The 19,325-nt window shown below is 31.0% G+C and overlaps 1 protein-coding gene across 1 annotated transcript; it reads right to left on the reverse strand.

Moving 5' to 3' along the window:
• Positions 1-5,901: 5,901 nt before the first annotated feature.
• On the reverse strand, positions 5,902-13,701 carry LOC133201177 (1-deoxyxylulose-5-phosphate synthase YajO-like). The gene is made up of 8 exons (XM_061336961.1): positions 13,511-13,701; positions 11,930-12,063; positions 11,164-11,314; positions 9,564-9,737; positions 9,165-9,262; positions 8,269-8,450; positions 6,630-6,769; positions 5,902-6,148 (listed from the first exon to the last, which is right to left on the reverse strand). The coding sequence occupies exons 1-8, from the start codon at positions 13,589-13,591 to the stop codon at positions 6,026-6,028; spliced, it is 1,083 nt and encodes a 360-aa protein (XP_061192945.1). The 5' UTR covers positions 13,592-13,701; the 3' UTR covers positions 5,902-6,025.
• Positions 13,702-19,325: the final 5,624 nt, after the last annotated feature.

A 19,325-nucleotide genomic window follows, 5' to 3' on the forward strand; every position in this document is an offset into this window, starting at 1 on the left:
TAGTATATATATATATATATATATATATATATATATATATATATATATATATATATATATATATATATATATATATATATATATATATATATATATATATATATATATATATATATATATATATATATATATATATATATATATTTATATATATATATATATATATATATATATATATATATATATATATATATAATATATATATATATATATATATATATATATATATATATATATATTCACTGACCCCCCTATATAAAATAATTAGTCAATTCCGAATGGAAAGCAACATATTTAACAGTTCTTTAGAATAAAAACAGTACTAAACCGATATAACCAATGAAAAATAAAAAAAAAGTCATTCTACAAAAACATGACCAATTAAGAATTTTTTATGTCGCTTACAAATTTACCGTTATAATATCTTAACTATAACTTAACATGCACACATGGTTTTGTAAATATTCACCGATATATATGCAGTTAAAGTTTTGATATGAACATAAAGTAATGTTGAAAAACGTATTCCTTTGCAAACCTTAATGTCGCTTCGTTTATTTACAGATTTCAAGATGGAATTTTCAGCCGTAAAATCGTTCTGAATAGATTGCAATGAATGGTAAAATTCATGCGAGACTTCATGAATCATACTTAAGCGTTCTTTACTGAACATCAGAAACGAAAAATTGGACAAGTTCAGCTTTATCTAAAAAATAATAAGGCTTGATCAAGCATTAACTTCCGTAACATTACCTTAAAATCAATGGTATCTTGAAATTGTTGTAAAAAGTTAACGATACCAGATTTGTGAACAATTCTTTGTTTTCAAGTTCACTGATATGTCAATTAGAGAATTACGATGTTCATTTTGCTATTTGAAAAAAAACTGGGGTTTTTTTTCATGTTTTATACTCTAAATTGGTACATTTTATTTAGTAAGAGTGTAATTTTGGCAATGCAACATTCGTATCCAAATAGAGAAGCCAATAAGAAAAGGTACCTTGTTGCAATAATATAATTCTTACACAAATGATTTGTATACGTATTTTCTAAAAAGCTGGCAAAATTTGCTGTAATATTTAGCAAAAAACTGGTTCAAGGGACACAAAATAACTGCATTTTGTTCTATCCAGCTTCATTTTTGAGTAACGACATAAGACAATAATAACGCTTTTTTTCTTATCTATGACATTTGAGCTGCTTAAACTTATGCCTTGTTGGAGTTGATGACTTAATAAACAAATAGATTTGTATTACATAATAAAATGTTAAAAAAAATGACAATGTAATACATTTTAAGTGAATTTCTTGGACATTTATTAAAGGACGCTGGCTCTAAATGAAAATATGTCGAACAAATATTTGTATTGTGTTCTTAAATATCTAAAAAGGGACAAAAAAGAAGTTCAAAAGCCCATGTAAACCCTTTTGTTCTTGGCCTGTAGTTAAATACATGTAGCTTTACGTGTTTCGTAATTGAAGGATAAAGATGATGGAAGAAAACTTAATTAGTGTACATATTTCTTTTATTTCTTTTTCTATGAAGAGATTAACGAAAACCTACCTATCTTTTTATCAAAGATAAGCTTCTGCTCGCTCAATATGTTTTTATCTATTGCACATGCACATGTATCTGTAAGATGTCTTTACTCATTAATATGAACCACAATCGAATCCGCCATTGAACAAACTTAAATCGGCTTGGCCAAGATCAGGTGCCCATGTTGGTTGCAGATTAACAAAAAAATGAAGTTAAATGAAATGTACTACAAGTATGTTCTATGTAACACTACATCCTTTTGGCAGATTGTCTGAAATTTCTGTCCATTTCTGTCAAGCGGTTAAAAAGATTTCACTCTTACTATAGCAGAGACCCAAGTGGGCTACGGACTATACATATTCTGGCATAACATTCATCTTTATCATATTCAACTTAACAAAAAAAGCCTTATTCAAATACAAACTCTTCAAAAAACATTGTCTGAGCAAAACAAATCACATAATTTATTTCCATTTAAATGTTACCGTATATAAAGGACATGGGTAAATTTGTTTAATCTTTGAGAGTTTTTCTACTCTTAATATTTGGACATTTGAAATAAAAATACATTAAAGTACTTTCAATTTTTCTAAAGATACTGTATATGGGGATGAAAATTTCAAACTTATTTGGTAATACTCAGAGAAAAACTGTGTCAGATATTTTTTGATTGACTGTTTTGATACCTTGGGCTACGGACTATACATATACATGTAGTATTTTCATTTAATGAGATACCATAGAAAAATAGTTGCTTTTTTCAGTAAATATTTGTTAAAATTATCATCTTGGAGTTCACATGTGTTTAATAAATCCTTTCATTTGGATATTAAATCAATTTATACAAAATCCTGTGAAATTTAACAAAATAAAACAAAAACTTTATATAAATTCACAATAAGAGTAAAATATAAATAGTCAGAACAAAATAATACATGTCAGAATTACATGTAATTGGTGTTTGATAATAAAATATTGTTTAAAACCATCTAAAGACCAAGAAATAGCTTTAATATAGCATCTAAGAAGGATAAATTTCATGAAAGCACGGGGGCTACGGACTATACCGTTAAACATTTCTATTGTGGACAATCAACTTAAAGAAAATATAATTGTTTAATTAAATTTTGGGCAATTTTTATTGATTGGTTTTCTATAACAGTTCACACCACTTATTTTGAGTATTTATAATACCATACTTCAAAATCAATTGTCTAATGTACTATGTACTTTCAATGCCAAATGAAATTCCAGTTCAACTAATTAAAGCATAATTGGTGTTCAAACTATAATGAATAAAAGCAACAGGAGCTGAAATTAAATCAATTTAAGGCATGATTTGTGTGTGGGGGAGGGGTTACGGACTATATTCATTATCTTCATATTTTTTTTTTCGATTTAATGCAATGCATATAACTCAAGATGGTCATTCAAAAGGTGTATCAGTATATAATTTATCATAATCATATGGTGTATTTAAAAAAAAAAATAAATTGCAAAACATGATTGACCATTTGAAGTAAAAAGCATAATAGTACAATATTTACCCATAAAGAATCAATGCTTTTTTAAAAATTAACAATTCAGTGACAAGTAGATTGGGTGGCAAAATTATAAGAGTGAAGGCCTCACTTTGTACTAAATTGCAAAGTAAGGAGTTGATCCTTATGTTTTGGGATCAAATCCCACAAATCCTACAATGGGATGTTAAGACTGGTCGATGAGAACTAATAAACCATTGAATGCCCATTTTGCTGTAGAGATAAGTAGGAAAAAAATATCTTGCTAATACAGAAGTACGGTTATATTATTATTATAAATTTGCTGAATTTATTTGTAGAGTCCGTAGCCCTTTTGTAAGTAGGATTTGTGTGGCTAAATATTCTTTTAAAAATCTTCCAATGCTAATCATTGTAAATGGATTGATAGTATGTATCACAAGAAGGAAAACTTTATCATGTATAATTAGAAATATGTTGTGACCACAAACATAACAGGACAGACTATAGAAGCAAGCTTTTAGTTGAAAAATGTTAATTTTCAGATATTTTATTTTTAATTACAGTGGTATTTGTATCTAAAACATTGCATTTGTTCAAATAAACATATTTTTGTATTGTACTTATTGTATCAATAATGTATATGACTTTTTCTGGAAGTTATTATATTTGGGCTACGGACTATACAGGGCTACGGACACCAATCATTCTTCTATAACTTCTTTTGGTGTTAGCGCAAAAGCTATTCATTACTGTTTTTTACTTTACTGGAAACTGTGAAAATATGTAACAAGAGCATGATTAATTCTACATTCTTTTGTTGTAAACAAACTATAATGAAATATGGGGCTACGGACTATACAAAATATTAGACCAGTATGGAAAATAAAATACAAAATGCGCACACATTCTACAATATAACCACTATATTTTTCTCATAGTACTTTTTTCTTAACTTAAATAATTTTTTTAAACAAATTATATTTGCTCTTTCTTGATAGAAATTTTGCATTTATTCAAACATTGATAAATCTTAAATTATGCACACATTTATTCATAATTTCCACAATTTTCATCCTTTTCTTTTCTTTAAAAAATAAATTTAACCAGAATGATTTCTCTATAATAAAGTACATTTATTTTGGAATGCTTCATTCAAAATTTTTCATTCAAAATAATTTTAATTTACCATTCTTTAAAATGTAAAAAATCAAGTGCAACAGCACAACGCTTCAAAAATTATGAATCTTTGACTGTATTCGGTTGTTTTTTTCAAAAATGCAGATAATATATATATATTATATACCAATGGAAAGCTCTCATTCTGATCTTTGCAATGCATCAAAAGACATTTAGATTATATGTAACTATAAAGAGTTACATCTATATAACATCATTTAGTTGGAATTGGGCACCTAAACTTGTCCAAGCCGAAATCTAAAAAACATAAGCTACCAAGTTGCTTTCTTACACTAGTTATAATGGTGATGATGGAAATGATGGCTCCAAATATTTAACCGGATATATTTTATGAATTTAACACTTTTTTCTCCTTACTCAACAGATGGATATAAATCTACAATTTAAAGACGGGCAAGGATATATTTCATTCAGTCTTGTCAATTATAAAAGGATATAATAGAATTGCCATGCAATTTTAACTTCTTAACATTCTCTCTTTGTATATATTTCAGAGGGCGAATCAGGATTTGAAATTCGATGGGGAGCCAACTAAGAGACAGAGCTCTACAAAGTTCTCGGAAGCTCCTTATTAGGGCAAAATTGGAGTGTTGTAAAAGGACTTTTTTACTATTCTTTTTTTGACGTCATGATTAATGAATAGAATTAATATTTAACTACGAATAATTTTAGGTCTCTGTAAACAAAGCTTAGGAGTCAAGCCACAAAGAAGCCCCTGACTTGCAAAAATACAGAAATACAATCTTTTCGTTATACCCCTTTATCAAATAATTAATTTTTTTTCAAAGATATTTTTTGTTGAATTCTACAATTCTAGGAGAAGGTGTGCCCACCCAGAGATCATAAGATACTTAAAATCCAGAAAAAATAGGGGTTTATCATAGTTTTCGTATTAATTAATTCTTTAGATTCAAGTTGCTACTTTAGAGTAAATTTATATTTATTATGGGAAATTACATTTTTTTCATGTATATGCATTGGATATTAAAAAAGATATAAAATTATAGGTATTGGGAAAATGGAAAAATAGGGCTGGTTCGATAGAAAACGTCAATAATAAATATGTGTTTTATCAATCATGAAATATGTATAATCTGTTTTCCAAATCTTTGTAACAAAATATTTTGTCGTATGTCCTTACATCCGCAACTGTAGTTTAAGAAAGAGACCAATGATCGGAAACAAAACTCCTCCACTAAACAATTTTATATAAAGCGTATGCTGATAATTGAAATACATATTAGTACACATAATATTATCATCTAAAATAAGCACAATACCAACAACTCGCAAAGATACTCTCCAAAATGTCACTCTAAATTGAAACTCCAAAACTTGTATATCGTAGGCAACGTTTTATTTTAATTAAGAATTCTGTTGAATTTAATCAGCATATACAACCCACATGGGAAATGATCAAGTAAAAGATATCAAACTATGAAATAAAAGAGTCGCCTTAAATAGTCTACATATACCTTCGTATGAATTTCCTTATACTGGAATTCTATCAATAACACGCAAGAACTCCTCAACTTTGAGGACAAGAATTTTGAATTTTTAAACAACAAGCTATATATATATATATATATATATATATATATATATATATATATATATATATATATATTATTCAAAATGAAGTTTTATATTAATATACTTGATTCTACTATAACATGAAATTTAAAAAATCAAAATCATCCAGAAATACAAAGTATCTCAGCTATTAATGAAGGCTTGATATTTAGTAGTTCACATTTCTTCACAAGCAAGTAATACATGTAAATATCTAAAATTTGTTCTCAACGAATGGATAAGGGTAGAAGGAATTTTTTCTGTTGATATTACTGCGATATACCATCTCGTATGGGTATGGAGTTTCTGGCTTAGAGAGGGTGTCTAGCTCGTCCATCTATGAATGAAAAGATTGGAAATCGATCTCAAAAATCTCAGAAATAACAAACGACTATCAAATGTACTGCATTATAAATAAAATCAAATACATCCATATTAATATTTCAGGGAAACCTAAGTGAATTGTTAAATAAATGAACACATGACAAATATTGTTGCACATGCATGCATTTTTTTATGAAACGTATTGTCGCCTATACGTTTCCTCGCTGGTGTCATGCAGAAATCAGGCACTTTTCGTAATCAGATAAAACAAAACAAACATGAAAACCTTTTAAATTTGATAGTTTCTAATTGTTCATGCTGTTGGTAAATATTCTCTCCCTCGTTAATGAGGATTGACAGCTTCATTGTACTGGTATTACTTCCTTGTAACTGAATTGAAACATATCTAATAAAGATGGATTTAAAAAATTCATTTTTTTTTTTCGAAGCAGATTTCAAATGATGAATGCCACTACTGTGAAAATAAACGTTACCTCTTCTTTTGAGAGTTTCCAGTTATTAGCCGCCCCGACATTGTCTTCTAGCTGCTCAATTGAGTTGGCTCCGATAATAACAGACGGAACCACATCCTTCTGAAGTAACCACCGGATAGCCACCTGAGGTATGGTCTTACCTGAAAATCCACAGCAAGTATCTTCTATTTCATCAACGCATACGCATGATTGTTATATCTTGTGAAGAATTACCTTCTAATTGTGTACTAAACAAATTAGAGTCTAAGAAGATAATTTATAAGGATTTTTCTAAAAAATTCAACGAACAACTTTGAACCCCTGTTCGGCCAAACAATTGGACCAAGGCCTCTGATTTGACAATGTTTGGATATCAGTTTGACAATTACATCATTGTTGTTTATAATAATTAAATTTTTTAAAAAGATATTTTTTGATCATAATATTTAATATTTGTCATGGCTTCATACGTGCACTGAAGCCGAACAATAACTTTGATTAACAATAGAAAGTAAGAATATAAATTTTGCACGTTGTGATTCGATCGAATCAAAAGAACATTTTAAGTAAGAGTTTATTCTGTCCGAAAAAAAAACTTTCTTGTGGTTTAGTTATAGAGTTGGTTAATAATATTCAAATATTTGTTTCAAAATTTGTGACATCTACAATCATTAAAGATTGTCACTTGATGAGGACTATGAAAATACTTTTTTTGAAATACATGTAAATAGAAGTACTAAAGTACCGTGTAAGTATAAAAGATATGCAATTTTCTCCAAATGCCTGGACACCTATAATTTTGTTATCCTTAAATATATTTTTTGATCAATTTTCAATTACAAAATGCATAGCGGGTGCTTTTACTCGCATTTCCTGAAAATAATTTGAGATTTGATAATTTGAATAATAATATGATTAACTATAATTATGTACTTTTATCGCAAATCTCGCTTGAAAGTACACACTTCAACCGAAATAGCGTTGCATTGAGTGATGACACTATTGGATTTGACAATTGAAAAATTTGAATCACGGGTTACACTTTATAAAACATGCGTTTTAATTGGTTGATTAGGACCAGCCCACTCTCGTGTGGTATCCTTTGCCTACATATAGTTGAAACTCGTCCAACGGCCTAGCCAGTAGCCATGTTTGAAGATCGAAAACTTATGTTGACTTTTTGAAAAAAAAAAATACATAAATCATATTTCAGCATGTGATATTCCTTTCACATACGATACAGTATGTATATTGTTCAATGACAAAAACTGTTTTATCCTACATGTATTTGCTCCGCGTTTTCTATCTTTCTTGGAAACATTCCACGTTTTCGGCAATACATTTGAGAATGTGACCCTATAAAAAATGCACCAATCAGATTCTTTGTTGGATTTTGCAATGGTATGTCAGATTCAATTGTATTTCAGTCTGACTCAACAGTGTCGTCACTCAACACATCACTATTTCGGTTGTAGTTTATACTTTCAAGCAAGATTTGCGATAAGAAATACCACAGGTAAATACTCATTACTCTGAGAATTCAGAGAGATTTTTGTGAGCATTTTCATTTACCCAACTCCTGATTTTCAGAACCTGGGAATCGGACTACCTTAATGTACGCTAAATTAAGCAATACTGCATAAACATTAATTGACTGTACCATGTTCTTTAGCAATCTTCTCCATGGCTTCCAGTAGTTTCCAAAAGCTATCATTCTCGTCATATTGACTCCAAGCAGGAGCACACTGTAATGCCTTGGACTCGTCCTGGGCCACAAGCCCAATTCGCCCAGCTGCCATGGGTGGCCGTACCCCACGTTTGTATTTACCCGTCAACATTCCACTAAGAAAAGAATTTCATATAATTTATTCATTTGTGCTCAAAACAATCCTAAATTTTAATACAAGAACTATCATTATACTATCATTATTCATGAGAATCAGAAAGACAACGTAATTCAATTTCATAAAACTGATATTTCTCAAAAATTATTGTTTGATTTATGTTTCAATCATTATTTTAATCATAGGTGTCAATTAATAGAAGCGCACTACCGGTATCACTAAGACAAAACAAATATAAATACAGATTTTCCATTGCTGATAAAAGATAATAGCTTATTTATTAAGTATCAAGGAATGTTATTTCCTTTAAATCAATACTTATACTATACTTACGTGCTATAATGTTACTTATTCCCTAAACATTTAAAGAAAAATGCCTGAGTTGAAGTTTTAGAACTTGCAAGAACTTTGGGAAACAGATATTTTGAGTTTTAGATTTTTACTTCATGTCAACAGTGGTTATTACTTTTTTGAAGTCATTCACCTTAAAATTGGTATGCCAATGATATGAAGCGAGGTCCAGAATGGAGTTCAAACCATGGTATAATATATTCGCTTAACGTTTCATTATTTTAAAATGAATTTTGGCTTAATACTGATCAAGATATAAAAACGCTTTTCAGCTGATTGAAATATTATTTCATGAACATGAGAAGACAAAAGAAAAGATTAAATCCAGTTCTTAAATAAGGACTGCTATAAAATAATTTACCCTTTTAAAGGACTCCAAGGTAACACACCAAGACCTTCATTCTTACAGACTTGCAATTCCTCAAACTCCGGATGCCGACAAAGTAAACTATATTGTTGCTGTACAGAAGAGGAAAGATGATAGCAGTTTACTTTCAAACATCACTATACAAAGGCATTTTTTGACAAAACTACTGACAACCATTTGGAAGACATGTATTATGTATATGAGCTCTAGCTATTTGTTGTTTTTCTGTTTAAAAGTTGTATTTTCCAATTTATGAAGGTATTGCAAAAATCTTTTGACTTGAAATGAGAATATAAAAATTTAAGATATGTTCTTTTATGATTACCTTCAAGAAAAAGGCAACTAAGGAATATATGCCCTGTAAATGTCTTGTTTGTGTTTCACCATACATACCTGGAGACTGATTATTGAGGGGTAATTCCCAGACTTGCAGAGATCCACCACCTTCTGAAGCTGCCAGCCACAAAGATTAGACAACCCGATGTATCGCACCTTACCGGATGTTACCAGATCGTTGAGCGCCCTTAACCACTCCTCGGGGGGAGTAGCATTGTCCCAAACGTGCACCTGTTGAACATGAATCGTAAAATATTCATCATCAAAAAGCAAATGGCACCCAAATTATTTCTCAAACTGTAATTACTATGATTAAGACAGAAGCAAGAGAGAAAGGTTAAAATCTAAATATTTTGAAATCATTAATTGCCATCAGTTTTATTCAAGATAAGTATACCAAACTTCAGGCATTGTAGAATTTGTAGCCTTTGGCTCAGCTAAGCTAAAAATTAAGGTGCCTGATGCTATTAATACAGGCAAGAGAGGGAAGTTTTTATTTATACATGTATACAGAACCCATTGAAAGCATATTTTCCATATTATTATGGAAGGAATATGCTCGCTGGGTTGTTAGGATTAGCTTTTTAAATAGTGTGTTCTTTATTTACATCAAACCTTGCATGCAACAGCGCTAAAAATCTTGCAAAGTTTGAAACGTTTGATTTTTCCCTTTGGCTGAACAGAATAAGAAAAAAAAAAAAATAAAGATTTGTGGTCCGGGTATAGGCTTCTAATTATTTATCTCTAATAAATGATATATTTCTTACTGCTATCATCTTTCCTCTTCTGTACAGCAACAATATAGTTTACTTTGTCGGCATCCGGAGTTTGAGGAATTGCAAGTTAGAATAAATAAATTTATCTCTAATAGTGTATTATTTTAATTCTGTGACTGAAATACAGGTACATGGATTAAATACATGTACATGTACAGTGTATTGTCATCTTTAAATTTATCCTCTTAATTTTTCTCAAGTTTATCTAATTATAATGCAATAGCTCTGTCTCATAGAGTGTCAAAAAAGACAAGTATGCTTTACAGGAAAAATCTGGGGGAAAAAAACTTATTTAAGCTTATAGGCAAATACGATTTTTGTTGTTTGCTGAATGTGCACAGAAAAAAGTACACTTGTAATCTTCAAATAAATTAATCAAATGATATTCATTATCATAATGACTTTTTATTAGAAAGTTGTTGGTTGCGTTAAACTCCAGTGTATATGAAAGAAATAGAAAAAAATAACTAAATACCTGAACCATAATCCGTTTGTCAATTTAAAAAGCTCCCACATGCTTCTTATTTGACTTTTTCATTTTATTTCAAATCAAAATTCAAAAAGTTACCACATGTACATGCTATTTGACTTTTTTTAATTATAATATTTCAAAGCAAAATTGATGTGTTTCAAATGCCTTTTATTGATTATTTGATCAAATCAATCATATTACTTATTTTGGATATACATGTATAAACCGTGGACACAATTTAGCATGTACGCAAATCCCAACGCATTGAAGAGAAACTTTCTATATTTGTATTTTTCTTATGGGCCTGTGAAAATGAAATAACATGACATGGTTGAAATTAACACTTTAATCTTATAAAATTTTTGATTATATTTACAGAAGAAAAGTTGATTCATAAATTCCTAGTAACCTGATAGAGGTCAATGTAGTCTGTCTGCAGACGTTTAAGGCTGGCGTCACAGCTCTTCATGATGTGTTTTCTTCCTAACCCGACGTTATTTACATCCTCCCCCATGTCCCCTCGCACCTTCGTGGCTATCACAAAATTTTCCCTTTTTTGTCTGTTAAAGGAAATAATTAGAGAAAAATTTAATTAACGTTATTATCGCTTGACTTCATAATTTATATGATTTTCACATAAATCCATATTTAAAAAAAACATATTCTCTAAAATTCTAAAACCTTTTTTTTTAAATGGTCCATAATTGCAAATGTGTGACGCTGCATTGTACATACATGTATTTAAGTAAGCTTTAGTTCTGGTTCGTTGTATGACGTTAAGTTTGTTACATGAAGGAAACGAAGACAATGACAAATGTCCAACTCATTGTATACTTGTCTTATTTCTGTACAACTCAATAAGAAATCCTAATTTAAAGAAAAATTATCACTCCAAAAGAATTATATCATGCATGATCTTTACAATATACTAGACTATAAATTTTATCCTCTTTAAAATTAAATACCTTTGTTCAGACAGAATTTTCTATGCTCTGTAGGATTTCTAAATAACATTGTTTTTGAATATTGTCTTTTAACAAGCTATGTCATTTCAATCGTCACCTTTCATTAATTGCAGACGATCAGGGATTCCAAACAAACTTTTATCAAAAACGACCTCTCGTATTACGTGTTTTATAATAATTTAACTACATTTTCTCAGCTAAAATACGCACCGCACCAACCACTCGCCAATAATACTCTCAGAGACTCCTTTGGAATAGACATCTGCAGTATCGATAAAATTTCCTCCGAGAGCAGCAAACCGATCCAGGACTTTATGTGAGGCATCTTTGTCTAATTTCCCTATCTAGAAATAAAAAACATTTCAGATAAAAATGTTGCCTCTTTTAAGTAAACAATTTTTCACATGAAAATGACTAAATGCAAATTTTAAGTAAATGTACGTTGTGAAACGTAGTAGAAACGTAATAGAACACCCCCCATGAAATGGAATAACCTGACACCCCTTTGGAAATAGATTGTTCTAAGGGTATATAAGTCAGTGCAGCGGGCAGCTGAGGGAGAATTGCTGTGAAGTTTGCAGAGTACGCATAGAAGACGAAAAGAATAGAAGACGTAGGGCTAGGGTAGGAATTTATAATAGCTCTCCAGCGGCAGTGGTATATGGGGAATTAATTTGTGTTTCAGGAGGTAGTAGATCTTATTAGATCGAGGCGCCTGATTCACTATATTAATAGGAACCCTTATACCAAGAATACGCGGTGACGGGTTACCCAGTCACATTTAGTCCTTTAAAAATACTGTAGCACCCGGTAAAACCTCTGATAGTTTAATTGTCTTCTAATTATATATACAGAATCATTAAACTCAGGAAGAGTTAAGGAAAATTATTATCGCCTAATCATTTTACTCAAACAGAGTACGAGGAAAATCAGATCCCTTAAAAAGAACCCTGGTTAAGATATGTTCAGATAAACACGTTACAGGTGTCTGCAAATCCCAATAAACAGTACAGAAAGTAAGGAAAATCTCAAGGATGTATTGTCTCTTAGGAAAACCATGTAAATTACGCTTTCGGTTCAGAAGGAGTAGACTTTTGTTGTAATGTGGATTTGAAATTATGAAAACTACTTTGCAGTTGGTCTTTCTACACAAAGGAAAATGTCACGATCAATTTTAATATTTAAAAAAAAAAAAAAAAAAAAAAAAAAAAACTTACTTAAAGGTTCCTTTTCACAAAAATATTTTGAGATATTCTTAAGTAAAAAAAAAAAAAAAAAAAAAAAAAAAAAAAAAAAAAAAAAAAAAACTTGTGTTATAACTCTCGAGTATTTCTTCATATGAGAATACTTCAGTTAAACCGCTGAAGATTTATATAAAATTAAATTTAAAAAATGTGACATGATTTTAGCAAAAAGTCAACAGATCGAAGTATCTGTGGTGCATTACATTTTATTTAAGGCGGAAGGGATCTCAGCCCTTTAGCACTGTTCCTTATTTATTTATTTGCTTATATTTTCAACATTTTAACAGTAAGCACATTTTTTTTCATTGAGATTCGATTGAGTGTGAGAGAAAAATTGTATGTAGACTGAACAAAGCCTCCATACTTTTAAAGTGTTAAATACCTGAATCACCACCGATTGAGGAGGGTAATTTGTTCCTACCCTCATGTTACTTATTGAATATGACACTGTCAAATTCTTCTAAAATGGCACAAAATGCAAAATGATAAGATGAAGGAGTACATGGAAATTAAAAAAAAAACTTTCTGAAGTAATGTTCATACCCACCTGTTGATTACCGAACGTCATAGTCCCCAAACAAATGTTGGACACACGAAGTCCTGAGCGACCGAGGTAATTGTACTCCATGTTTGACACGTCTTTAGGACGGGACTTCGAACTTTCTTTTTCAAGATTTATAGAGAGTTTAAGAATGTTAGACAAAGTTTTATCCAGATCCTCTGTAAGATACCTTACATGTATGCCAGGCAATATCTAATCTTATTTATCTTCTAAGGCGAGCCATTTGTTTACTTAAAGTATTTCTCAGTTACATGTAGCATGTTATAGCCAGTTTTGTTTTTGTGGGATTTCAATTTAATTTTCAGTGGAATTTGTTCTTTCAAGCTTTATATTTCTTAAAATAGTTAAATTCCTCTTTTGTCAAGCGAAACTCCAAAACGTGTAATAAATTGTTAGTTGAGCTCAGTGAATGATTATTTACTATACAATGTACATGATAAGTAGTTGGTGGATATTCTAAACTTTTCATGTATCATTATTTTTATGATTTAAAAAAAAAGTTCTGCATTTTACAGATATGTAGTCAAGTATTTCACCATAATATAGAATTGGTGATATAAGACAGTGCCATTATGTTATACACATTGTTCTGTTAAATAAAGTAAGAAGCCATAAATATTGTATGCTTAACGGATTTTTTTTATTGTAGATTGCAGACAGACACAGTCTGTGTTTTTGCCCTCTTCACACTTGGTATTGTTTATTGGGATTTGCAGGCAGACACAGTCTGTGTTTTTGCCCTCTTCACACTTGGTACTGTTTATTGGGATTTGCAGGCAGACACAGTCTGTGTTTTTGCCCTCTTCACACTTGGTACTGTTTATTGGGATTTGCAGACAGACACAGTCTGTGTTTTTGCCCTCTTCACACTTGGTACTGTTTATTGGGATTTGCAGGCAGACACAGTCTGTGTTTTTGCCCTCTTCACACTTGGTACTGTTTATTGGGATTTGCAGACAGACACAGTCTGTGTTTTTGCCCTCTTCACACTTGGTACTGTTTATTGGGATTTGCAGGCAGACACAGTCTGTGTTTTTGCCCTCTTCACACTTTGTACTGTTTATTGGGATTTGCAGACAGACACAGTCTGTGTTTTTGCCCTCTTCACACTTGGTACTGTTTATTGGGATTTGCAGGCAGACACAGTCTGTGTTTTTGCCCTCTTCACACTTGGTACTGTTTATTGGGATTTGCAGGCAGACACAGTCTGTGTTTTTGCCCTCTTCACACTTGGTACTGTTTATTGGGATTTGTGAAATTGATCGCTATTTGTTATCTTCACCTTTTACATCAACATTTACATTTATTTTTAAAGTTACAATTAATTTGCTTCCTCTGAATACTTTGTGCTAAATCATCCCAATTCCTTCTAAAAGATGCCATGCTACATATAAAGAATGAATGTAATAGATACCCATGTTATACAGTGTAACCGGGTCTGGGCAATTTACACTTCATAAACGCAAAGCAATTTATGTTAAGAAGCGTAATCCAATCAAATGAAACATCACACTGATACTTAAATTATGGTAAAAGTGGAATACATTGCGATGGTTTTAATTTCACGATGTTCGCGATCAAAGAATTTTCCGAGAACATTAATTCATCGTGAATATTGTTGACATATCAATGTTGTATTTATTTAAGCACTGAATTCTTATTTTGGGATGTCGTCGGTCCTATAACAGTACATGTACGTGGCCGTGCCGACAAACTGAGAAACGCCCGTTAAGCGTTGTATGATAATTTGTGGGCACGGCCAGGTGCTGTTATAGGACCGACAAGAATCCAAAATAAGAATTTAATGCTTATATTTACATACTTTTATCCATAGCTCCCTTTCTAAGGAGGAAATTCTTCAAAATCATATGTCCGTTTTAGAAATTTTTAATATTCCCAACAATCTAATTGAACTTCCCTTACTTACGTAACAATATACCCTTATAACCTGCATATGGGGTTTATGTCTCTCAGTTGATTCGATACGCAAGAGCACGCTCTACGTATGAACAATTTCTAAAACGAGGCAAGCTATTGACAAACAAGTTGATGAAACAAGGATATAAACACAGTCTCGATTGAAGTTAGCATTTTGCAAGTTTTATGGTCGATACAATGACCTTGTCAGCATATACAACCTATCATTGGGTCAAATGCTGACTGACATTTTTCATACTTATTGTTAGGCCATTACTTATACACTGAACTGTCTACGGATTTTTTCCATTTTTTCTGATCATGACAAGGAGCACACGGCGGGTGTGACCAGTCGGCAGGAGATGCTCACTCCTCCATGGCACCTGATCCCTCCTCTAAATTTTGAGGCCTGTGTTTGCTATGTTCCAAATTTGTATCGTTTAATTGGACTTTCGAGATTGAATTCTGTTGGTTATCTTCATATTTCATACTTTAATTTCCTCTCTTCATAATTGTTAATTTCATTAATCTTTATTATGAATTTGGTGCCTTTCGGAACTGGTGTGCTTAATAAACGTAAGAGCCGTTGTTAGGTGGAAAGTTAAATAACGCAAATGAATATTGCTAGGGAAAAAATAACAGATTGACTTTAAACGTACAGTTATAATTTAATAGGGTAATTTTTTTTCAATTAAATTGAGCCAAAACAATATACATTTTGGTGTTCCTAGAATATTGAAAATGCATTTAGTTCTCACTGTGTATTCTACCGCGCAGTGACAAGGTTTCGTGTGTTCTATAGGAGATTGAAAGTTGTAGATTTCCAATGGATTTCATAAAGAAAAATTTTACTGAATGTCAATATTAACTATTGATAAGATTAAGATTAGTTTCCTAAGATATTATAAATAGTTCACCATAACTTTGTTTTCAAGGAAAATCGTTAAATATTATACACGTGGAATCAAAGACATTTACAATAATGAAGTAACACATTGCAGCAGTAAGAAATTTGATTTGAAGCTTCTTAATGTTGCATTTTTAAAATTGAAGTAAATGTAATACTTAGCAAAAATACAAAAGGAGCCACAAATAGTTCCATGTTGTCACCATCCAACAACATTTCAGGAAGGAATAATATCTAAAGTTATATTGTATAACATGGGTTGGGACAGTTCACGCTTTATAAACCGCGAAGTGGTTTATAAAAAAAAAAGCGGAAACTGTTATGAAAAAATATATAATTACTAAACAAATTTACATGTACTTCGTATAGTTGATATTTATATTCTAACTTTTTCTTCGACTCCTCTTTTAATGGTGCTGTCTTTCAACAAATTCCAACTATCTACATTATTAAAACGCTCTTACAAAAAGTCAATATTAATTTGTTAAAGATTAAAGTCATGGAGTCGGATTAGTAAATATTTGTACTACATGTAATAATCAATCAATGATTATTATTAGCTTTAGTTTAAATCTTCTAGAATAAAACAGTTGTTTTATTTTACCCTTAAAGTATGCTCTGTCGGTATTAGGAAATTACAGTATAAAAGGTCTTACATGTACATGTACCTCCAGATGTCCACAAGTCCTTGACGCCAGGCAGATGTTGGACACTCGCAGTCTCCAAGACTGGGGTTGATACTTTTCTGTGTAAATTCAAGCAATAACGGAGACCACATTTTTTTTATATAAAAAATGATATCCCAATTCAATTCTGGTATAATTTTGGGTATATAAGATCTGTATTAATAAAAGATGTAATGTGACGTATAAAGTACAATCGTCCATGCTATATATCTATAGCTGGATACTTATGGGTTAAGAAGTACAAGGAATTAATATCTTGTAAATGTAAGTCATGTGTATGAATCCCACTTTCCAAAGAGTTGGATTGGTGCGAAGCAAGAATGACAACTCTTGAAGAGTATAATCAAGCGTCTAAGAGAGACTTGGAATAACATATCAATCTCAGTCATTCAATTTTAAAATTTCATTCAATTTCATTCTCAGATTTGGATATAACACAAACTAATGAGTTTGTGCACACGAGCGTATGAATAACGGTCGTGTTTGTAAAGTTTCATTTTTTGTAGCAAGTACATTCAGTCTCAGAAGAACTTACACTTTAAGATGAAGCCACATCGTGCTGCCGATAATAAATATGATATTGGACTGAAATATACATGTACACGAAATATACAGATGTCAGCTGATACTTGCATTATCAAAGGAAAAAATCGCTATTTAGGTTTAAATGGTTCAATCTTTTATTTTTTCATGGCTCATCCTCCAGTTTTAAGACTTCAGAAGATAATTTGCTAATTTCTCTCATTGTAGAATTCTATCGATGTCTATTGATGATTACCTTGTCGGGGTCCCACATTATATATTGCTGTTTTGAATTGGAAATCGTGACTCTGTGTAAAAAAATCTTTTTCTCATTATTTCTCATTTGTTTGGCACCGGGGGTGATTTTCTCAATGCTGTGGAGGTAAGGCTATTTTGTTACATTGTATAACATTAAATCTCTTTGAAGAAAGGAAGAAAAAAATCCAGTTTTAAGTGGTCTTGCGCAAATTTGTGTCTGGATGAGGAAAACTATGTTGCGATGAATATTGCTAAATACTCCATTTTTAGATGAATCTTGCACGCAAATCAGTTCAAAGATCGAACATTGCGTACGTTTTATTCCATATAGAATTTATACCACTTATCAAACTAAAAACTTGCCTCTGACATATTTAGCTTATTGGAGAAAGCGTTTGGGGTAAATAGCGACTGTCTTTACGTTGGCATTTGGAATATGTTGCCAGGAACAATTTTGCATGATTTACTATTTTTGAAAAAGATGCTCTATCATATTATGCAAGAGTAATTGCCTGGAATATAAAATTAAATACAAATATAAAATTACAAAGAAGAGGGTATGGTTTTAGCTTTAATTTGCCCTAAAAATTTAATGTTTTCAAAAAGTTTTGAAACTGGCTTAAATATTAGTTGAGTATGTGACTGTGATAAATCAGGAAAGAATATGGCATGAAGGAGTACCATTCTGGTAATATGACGTCATTAATTTGATGCATTTCTCTATTTTAAACAGAAAAAGCCTCAAAATGACTCATTTCAAGGGTTATTTTCCTTAAGAAAATAGTGTCCACAGCTGTCGCCCACTTTAATTTTTGAATATGTTGTGTTAAATTCTTTGAAAAATCACATACATGTATCTCAAAATCTTTGTGGGCGATGCCTGAAGACAATATTATCTGAATGAAAATTCCATTGAATATAGGTGTCTTCTGCAACTTTTTAAGAAAATAATGGAAAATGCACAAGTTTATGACGTCACAATTAGCATTTAGAAGGTCATGTGAGAAAAATGATTTGTATGATTTTTCTGCATGGAATTTCAATGATTCAGAAAGCATGAGTTTTAATTTTTTACATCACTTTCATTTTTTAAGAAAAACACAGGGCAAGATTTGTGTAATGGGAGTAAACCTTAGAACACCATTTTCCTTAGTGGTTCTAGAATATTTTTGAACACTCTCCTATATTTTCATGTTGAAACTGTACCTTGCTCTTACAAAATTACAAAATTAAAAAAAAAAATTGTCAAATATGCTTTTCGAATGTGCAGCTGATACAATATAGTACACTTGCAATCTCTTTAACACAGCACAATGCCAACAAAGTGTGTGGTTGGTACAGTCAATGTAAATCTGGCGATTGCACTGTCAGGAGTTGTAATTATATCTGTAGCCTGGTATAATGCAGATATCTCCAGTAGTTCACGCCTTCAATGCAGTTATTCATCTAGTGCTTATGAAAAATCATTTAATAGATTAATAAAATTAATAAAAATGCAAGTGTATTCCAA

The sequence above is a fragment of the Saccostrea echinata genome, unplaced genomic scaffold, assembly GCF_033153115.1.
Source record: "Saccostrea echinata isolate AGI-Se365-2 ecotype Australia unplaced genomic scaffold, CSIRO_AGI_Sech_v1 ptg000042l, whole genome shotgun sequence".
Taxonomy (NCBI): Eukaryota; Metazoa; Mollusca; class Bivalvia; order Ostreida; family Ostreidae; genus Saccostrea; species Saccostrea echinata.